Source organism: Dermacentor silvarum, chromosome 8, assembly GCF_013339745.2.
Source record: "Dermacentor silvarum isolate Dsil-2018 chromosome 8, BIME_Dsil_1.4, whole genome shotgun sequence".
Classification (NCBI taxonomy): Eukaryota; Metazoa; Arthropoda; class Arachnida; order Ixodida; family Ixodidae; genus Dermacentor; species Dermacentor silvarum.
The window spans coordinates 9,763,185-9,771,677 of record NC_051161.1 but is presented as its reverse complement, the minus strand read 5'-3'; the positions used below and the strand labels follow the sequence as shown (position 1 = coordinate 9,771,677).

At 48.0% G+C, this 8,493-nt stretch overlaps 1 protein-coding gene across 1 annotated transcript in view; it reads left to right on the top strand.

Annotated features, from left to right (window-relative positions):
• LOC119461939 (PHD finger protein 13-like) overlaps positions 1 to 8,152 on the top strand; it is a 9,866-nt gene extending 1,714 nt beyond the window's left edge. Inside the window, exons 2-5 of the mRNA XM_037723301.2 lie at positions 10 to 47; positions 231 to 420; positions 5,512 to 5,607; positions 7,637 to 8,152. Of these exons, the coding sequence (XP_037579229.2) occupies positions 10 to 47; positions 231 to 420; positions 5,512 to 5,607; positions 7,637 to 7,914 (602 nt within the window). The 3' untranslated portion in view covers positions 7,915 to 8,152. The remainder of the gene's footprint in view (positions 1 to 9; positions 48 to 230; positions 421 to 5,511; positions 5,608 to 7,636) is intronic.
• Positions 8,153 to 8,493: the final 341 nt, after the last annotated feature.

The following is an 8,493-nucleotide window of genomic DNA, read 5'->3' as shown; positions in this document are numbered from 1 at the left end:
GGCACCAAGACACTTTATTCAGGAGCGAGTGCTTCACTTCGTCGACGGTGAGTGCTGCTCGAAAGTGCCGCCTCTTTTGGCTGGCCCAGCGGGCGGTCACGGGCCCGAACGCTGCGGTGACGTTCTCCGCGACGCCATGTATAGGCCAGCGGGATCGGGCGGACCGTGATCGTGCACTCGGCCACCATAGCCAACGCTGCTGCTCACCGCCGTTCGTTGTTGTTGCGCAGGCCGATGGCGAGCCTCCGCGAAAGCGCCAGCGGACTTCCGAGGACTTCATCTCGTTCTGCAAGTTCATCCTCGAGTACGAGAACTACGAGAGCATCAAGCAGGAGGAACTTCAAGAGAAAGACGCGGTCAGCCCTTCCGACAGCTCGGCGGACAGCGTCGACAGCGTCAAGCAAGAAGACAGCGAGCAAGGTGAGAGGCCCTTGCGTGTGTCGCCGACACTTGATGCCGATCGAATGCGCCCAATGCGTGCCCCGAGCAGTTTTTGCCCTGTGTTCGAGGCCCACATACGCCAGCCAGCGTCGCACAAAGTCCGTCGGCCGTCCTCGGGTTTCAATGGCGGCACGAACTTTCGTGGCTTGGGCGCGGTATCTGCGCCGCACTTTTCGATTCGTGGCCGATGCGGCAGGCCACGGCTGGATTTACACTGCTGCGGTTTTTTCCCGCAGCCTTTGGCGGTTGCTAAACTACTAACGCGGACGTACGCCTGGTGACTGGCCGCCGCTAGGTTAATGCCGCATCGAGCCACAGTTGGCGCCGAAACATCGCTAGAAGGAGTCGCCCAAGACGCTCGCATACCTTGGTCGCACTTGCAACGTACGGTGAGGACGTATTTGAAGCTGGAAAGTCACTTTGTGCTCGGGCCTGCACGCGTTCACCCACCGTTTCGAATCGCGCTTCCACCAGCCCGTGAACTGTCGCACTGCAGCGGGGGACAAATAGAGCGCAAACGGCGACATGTTCAAATGCACTGCACAGTATTGCATGCGAGGCGTCAACGACTCGTGCACGTAAGTCTGTCACGGGCCAGGCGCACTGCATTGCGTTGGTTTCGGGCTTGTGCTGAATGACGGTTCTGCAGATGACCACCACATCTGTGCAGGCCATGTTGGACGTCTAGAAGTCGGAGCTCGCGTAACCTGGTAGATGAGAAGGTGTAGTGGCCGCCTGAAATACTTTCCAGTGTAAGAGGAGTCCTCAGTTTGACAGCAGAAGCCTGGCGCTGACGGCTGCACCGCAGCCGCTCTCGTGAGGTGCTCAGTCGTAATCCGAACCAGAGAGGAGGTTAGAATTGTGTCGACTGACCACTTTTGGTGGTGGATAGTTGGAGAAACGGGAGTAGGAGATGTTCTAACACCGCTACTCAAGCCAAAGTGCATATGCATCGGGTCTCAGTGCATCGCTGTCAAGCTACAGCAGGGTTTGCGAGCCGGCAAGTTTGCCTTTGTATACTGTGAGCCTACAGTCCTTATGTCATTTGGTCAAGTTGTCAGCCTATGCACAGCATTTCTTATTGCCTAGAGAAGACGCAACATGCTACATTGCTAGATGGCCTAACAAGTTGTGGTTACTGCTAAACACCAGTCTTCATTATGGCCTCTCTGAATGTCAGTGACGGACGTGTCTAAAGCATGCCCCTGCATTGAATTGAGTTTGGAATGTGCACTGTGCAAGTTGTGTTCCGAGTTTGTGCATGTTGAAAAGCATGCAAGAAGGCAGGTTAGCTGTCTTTTTGCGCATGCTCTTTACTATTAATGTTGCTTGTTCCTTCTCTATGGCTACTCACGCTGCTCTTAGTCAAGCAGACATCTTTACTATGAATGCATCCATCTGCCCTGTACATCTGGTCAGTTGACATTATATAGGTTGTATCTTTCAGAAGCTGCTATAATGTGCTGGTTCTTTACTCTGCACTTTTGTCCATACACGCCCAGACAAAGTGACATTAAAGCAACACAGCTTTTTCCACATACTGCTGAGTGTAGTTGTTTGAGAATACAATTAAAGACTCGCAAGAACAGGGATACTGCTTGCTTTCAATTGGACGTGGTTTACCTTAGCGCTCGTGCACATTTATGCATGTTGTCCTTACATTCTTCAACATTGTTTTTTGAGCGTTTATCTAGTGCTCTTTTTTCCCAGGATAAGTTCTTTTGGAACTGGTCACGATGCACCAAATACAAAAAAAAAAAACTGTTCGTGGCATTCTGCAATGCTTAATTAGCCAGGAATTAGTGGCTTATTGGATGTTGCATCGGTGCAGCTGTGTAATAGGTGCTGCGACCACTTTCCAGCAACGGTTGAGTGCAGCTGCACTTATGTACTAAGTTTTCTATGCATGTTAAGGAATCCCAAGACGTGAAAATGTACTATGCATGACCTAGCCACATTTACGAGAGGTTAAAGCAGCCACTCAGCACCGGTTTGTTTGCCTTGCTTATTCTTTTGATCCCAAGAAAGTGCATTCACGTGTTCTCGTTACCGTGCAACCTTTGCATCACGGAAATATTCCATGTTGCATGACAGCGCAATCTGTGTGACTTTGCGCCTAAACGTCGCGTCTCGCTTGTGCTAGGGCTATGTATTCACCGCACAGCTTATAAGCACATACTTGGATGTGCCTGACTTAGTGATTAGTCATGTATGAACAATTGCTACGCAATGTGAGAAGGGCAGCTCTTGTTCGAGCAGTAGAGAATGCTGCTGTACCTGTAATGGCAGTCATGTTTATTCATGCAAACCACATGGCCGCATAAGTGACTGCTTTTGGCTATAATTGTGAAGCTGCCATGTGGACACTTAAAAAGGCACACATTAGACACAGCCATTGATATCCAAGTTTCCATCGAGTAATGAAATGCATTAACATGTGTGCATGCTGTCCAATATTTGGATGACCTTGGGTGATTGCCAGATGGGACAAAGATGTAGATGCCAAAGTAACACAGGCTTCCTGCGATTCCATAGCAAAGGATGAGCACAGCTTTCAGGTTCCTTTCAAAGAAACCCCAGGCCATATGTTTGTTTTAGTGATGCAATTCTTAATTTGTACATTTGGATACTTTTTAAGGACAGTCTCGCGGACGTAACTGCGCAGAATTCAAACAAGTTTCGAATTGAGAAATTCTGAAGTCTCCGAGGCAGCTGAAAGAATAAACTCTCCTGTCAAGGGGGGGGGAGTTGACACACTAACGGCGGCAGCGGTTATTTCGGTATTGAAACATTGTGACACTCAATTGAAACACACCATTATTTTAGATTGGTCTGCTTTCTTAACGCCATCTTCAGATTCCCAATAGCCTTTATGATAGGACTTGTTGCCTATGCTGTGTTGTGGTCTACCAATCAGTGGCATGCATTTTGTTGTTGAATGCAGCAGCACCAAAGCCAGCCACTTGACAGCAACACTTTTATCTTCCTTCATACAACTCTGTAACCCTGTACATGTCACCTCAGAACTAGTCCCATGGCAAATACAGTGCAGGGAAATATCAGTGTTGTAGTTCATAGCTGGGCAATGTAAATTGACTACTCTCCAACCAAATGCAATGTTTGGGCATGTATTTGTCCTTCATTGTCCGACTCTAGTAAAAGCCTTTTATCTAACATTTTTTTTTTTTTTGCCTTAGATGTTACTTTCCTGCATTACCTCATTCCAAAAAGTAGCTATGCTGAGAGTCATCACAGACAAGGCAGCAGTGTTGCCTCTGAATGCAATGCACGGTTTATATTTTGTTGTGCATTTATACTTCACTTCAGGGCTAGCTGTGTTTTCTGGAATGTGATGACATACAAATTGGGTAGAACAGACATAGTTATGGCATTTCATTCATGAGACAATAACAATGTATGTTAAGTATGACTTGTCTCGTTGGCCCGTCTATGTGTTATCACAAACATGTGACACTATGAGGAAGCCACAATCATTGCATGATGATCATACATTTCTCTGCCTGTAACGTGCTGAACTTCACGATTCTTTAAATCGGTAAACAATATTTTTAGCATAATGCGTGACCCAGACTGTATTTAGATTTTAGATATTTCAAAGCATAATGGCACCTATCTCCTATGTTGTGCGATGTAAATTTGCAATTGGTGTAATTTTTGCAAATTTGTCACTCGCTTCTTCATTCTGCCTTTTATTGTAAGTGATGTGCAGTATCAACACTGAAGCAACACTAAAGCAACACCAAATCATTCAGAGTGGTAAGGTATTCTTTCAACACTATTTTTGCATTTATTTAGTGGGAAAGTTTGATTACTAGCAAAGAAAATGAAGGCCTAACTTGTTAAAATAAAATGCAGTGTTGATGGTGAACATTAGTTCAAGGGGTTTCAAAGTATTTTGGCATGTTACAGTACATTTTTCTGTGCGGGAAATATCCTCACAACTTGCTCTATTGAGTCCCCCCCCCCCTTTCTTTTTTTTTTGTTTTTACTGTTAGAAAGCATTGCAGTCCTCCTTTACTGATAAACAATTTACTAATCCCAAGCAGACTCATGACTTTTGTTATCCCTGATGTGTAATCACCTAACTTAACCTAATATCCACCTTTAGCGTTCGTTAACCTGCAATGCCCAGCATGTTCTACATGCTGTGCCACATTCTTACACTGAGATGCAGTCTCAGGATTTGAGCACTGAGTGACAAGTGGGAACAGGCGCTACAGATATTCAACTATTGCAAGGCATGATGTCATGAGAGGTGGCTTTGCCATCAGTTTCAGTGCAGGCAAGACAGATCTCCGATGAACCCTACTGCTAGTGAACAACTTTTCAAAGGTTGTGTAGTGAGGATAAATGTGGCAAGATGCAGAGAAGTGAGAGTTTGAATGCATCCCTCGTTGCCTGCACTGCAGAATGTCAAGCCTGTTCTGTTTGTACGAATGTGTGGCTTGTCTACATGAAGGGTCACAAACGAGTGACCGGCGAGGCATAGTATTCCACTGGTGGATCTGCAGCAGTTGGCGAAACCCTCGAGCAAGTGCTCTGGTTTGGCACATCATATCTGATATGCGGAAAGCAAAAATGCTTCGTGCCAAATTATTGCAGAAACACCATTTGGTTTCTGCGGAGTCCTTACGTTCTTTGCAATTACTGAGGCACCATGGCGATTTCAGCGTCACTACTTCAAATGATAATTAAGTCTGCATCAGCCTAAAGTACAGCCATCATAAAACAGAAAAGCAAAGAGTATGTCAATCGAGTGCCACATTGACATAAACGCAGCCGTCATGGAAAGTGCTGTGGTCTGGTGCTTCCATGAAGTGTTAAAGTTAGACGAGACTAATCTCGTATGCTCGGCTGGCAGAAGTGCACTGTGCATTTGCGGTGACGAACGAGCAAGCGCTCCGGTGCCAGGCGTGTTGGTTCGATAGCGTTGAAATGCACGAACCCTCCGCAGATCCACCGGTGGAATGTGAATTCTTCGATCCGGAGCAAACGTGCTCCCGGTCAACTGGTTCACGAGTGCTCACTTTGCCCCACCCCCCGTTTCAGTTGGCAAAACCTTGGGCTGCCCTGCCGCGCCACCCGAACGTGCCACTGTGCAGCCCGCAATGAGCCACGTGCTGTTAATGCAGTCCGACGGCTTGCGTGAGTTTGAGCGCCCTGATCCATATCTTTTGTCACTGTGCATCCTGATGCGGCGGTTGTCCGTTCAGATGTTTCATTTAAAAATTTTTTTTTTTTTTTTTTTTTTTTTAAGTTGAGAATGTGGCTTGTCACTTGGCGAGAAAAAACAAAGGGGGCATTACAGGGTTTGTTGTTTACGAGCCGTGCAGAGCTTGAAGGCTTAGTGGCACGGGAATGAAAAGCATTCCAAAACGAGCACAGTTAGATGCAGCCTCCTTATAGAATGGGCATCTCTAGCTAAAGCTTGTTTGTTGTGCCCAGTGTTTCAGAGCCATCTCGGCTCCTCCTACAGGAGTGACAACAGACAGGAGCTGCAGGTTTCGTTAAATAGCTGATGAAAGGGAGTAGGGGCTGCCAATGGTGAGAGTATACCGCGTTTACTCGCATAATGCTCACACTTTTTTTTTTTTTTCAGCGGAAAATAGATGTGAAGTTAAGGGGTGCGACAATTATGCGGGGAAAAATTCTCCAGCGTAATTTGAAAAAATTCCGCCTTGATGGCCAATGTGGGAGGTGTGAGCAAATACGGTGGTTTGTTGCAAGCTCTTTTATCATCTATTTGGAGACATCACCTAACCTAACCTTCACAGCTTCCTGCACTCCGAGAATTTGTCCACGTGCAGGCTTTCTTCACCTACACCTTCAATTCAGGTGTTTCCTTTCCCCTCCCAGTGGTTTCTATGTTACATAACCCCATTGGAGAGGTGGCCCACGGCTTAGATCTGCTAATAGCAGGATGCAAACATGTAGCCAGCAATGCCATCTGCCGATGGTGCTATCAGCAGTGGCATATGCCTGAACTGTAATAACCACACCTCTGTCTTAGCACCACCTTCCCATTGTGAGTCGTAGTTTTCACAAATGCTGGCTTGACCTCGGGGCATGAAAGCCGACCAATGGCAGGGTGCTTACGATCTGTTGATGTCTGCATCGACGAGTGCCTGTGAGCCAGGATCAATGCACTGTGGTGTCGATTGGCCTAGCGAGGAGGTTGAGGCACACAAGAGTTGTGACTCTCGTTTATGTGAAGGTGGACACGAGCCGAATTCGGGCACCTAGTTGGTGCAGTGCACCCTTGTGCTCTCACCGATAGCACCAGTGGTTATCAGCGGATGGCACAGATGATACCGCCGGCTACGCAACTGCATTTTGCTGTTAGCAGATGTGAGCTCTATGCACCAATGTGAAATAGCAAATAATGCCCCTTCCCTTTGTTCCCTTTAAAAATTTCATTCGTACCCTGCATGGCAATGTGTGGTTGTGTGATACCTTGTTGAGGCATGGCTTTGTTTGCAAATGAATCCTTCCCTGTAGTAACCGAGTGGCTTTGCCGAGATGAAGCAAGTGTGGAATTGGGAAATTACTGGTGTGGATCTTTTTTCGCACATTTCACACGGAGCACACACAATGCAGTAAACTGGCTCATCTCTTAAGCTATTTTTAGGCTGAAACTTGAGGAGCCACACACCGATTGTCCTTACCACGCACATTCCAAGGAAGGTGCAAAATTGTACTCGTGTACGCACAATTCTCGGGCCGCTGCACACGCCTCTTTGGGTGTGTTGTCAAGTCATCTTTGCTGTAAGGAAGGTGAGAGTATTTTCCTCTGGCTGTGCTGGGGCAATGGTGGTCCATTTTCGTGTTTCCACTGCAAAGCTTTTGCTTGATTTGGAGCTCATGCTCTCAACTAATATGCTTTGGCAGTATCGTTTTCATTGTGGTACCAATTGGCCTAGCCAGGAGGTTGAACAGGTAGAGGTGCTGTAAGATGCAAGAACTGAAGTGTGGATGCACTTCAGTAGGATATATATATATATATATATATATATATATATATATATATATATATTTTATTATTTTTTTTTCATTGGATAGTTGCTGAGCACATTAGGGGCATGGGCTGTCATGTCTTGGATGCCTGTACGCTCAACCCCTCATTAAGTGGGCAGTGCAGAGCCCTGACCGCGATATCTGTGTTGCTTCGCTGCAGGAGGGGGCTCCTTGTCCGAGGTTACCACGCTGGCGGACGACGACTCTCACGACCTGATCACCTGCTTTTGCCTGAAGCCGTTTGCCGGGCGGCCCATGATTGAGTGCTCCGAGTGCCTCACCTGGATCCACCTGTCGTGCGCCAAGATTCGGCGCAACAACATTCCCGATGAGTTCACCTGCCAGCGCTGTCGCGAGGCCAAGCACACGACGAGGCGCTCGCAGCGGATACGTGCGGGCGGCACGACGCCGCCTCAGCGGCGAAGGCCCTCGACGTGACAGTGTTGACGACGACCGTGTGTGTGCGTGACGGTGCGGACCTCACGGGATTTGGGGGGGGTGCGCCGCCACGTGCCGGCACTCTAGTCTTCTGCTCGGGCCTCCCGGTGACCGCTGTACAGACTCGCGGTGTGCCTCGGGCGCGTTCCTTTGCCTCCCCCACGGGGGCAGGCCTCTCTGTGTGGGGGGGTGGTGACCCAGTGTGTGTGGCTGAGATAAAGAGCTTGGCTGTTTGGCATCCTCGCACACTTTCCCTGGCCGGCCTACGGTGGGGATAACGCCACCTGCGGCTCTGTGTACTCCGTGCGAGTAGCTCAGCAAGTGCTTGCCTCTCATTTGCTTCCAGCTTAGACGAAAGCAAAGAGGGCGACGACAAGATAAAAGATACAAACAGGCTTTTACTTAGTTATCCTACGAAGAAGGCTGACAGTGTACCTAGTGTTCCGTGAACAGAGTGTCAGGTGTACATGACTCGAGCTAAACTGCTGGCTCGCTAGTGCAAAAATTTCACACACAGGTAATGTTGTCTGATGTTTGCCGTAACAGTGACCGGAGGTGTTGCTGTTTGCTTCGTTGCAT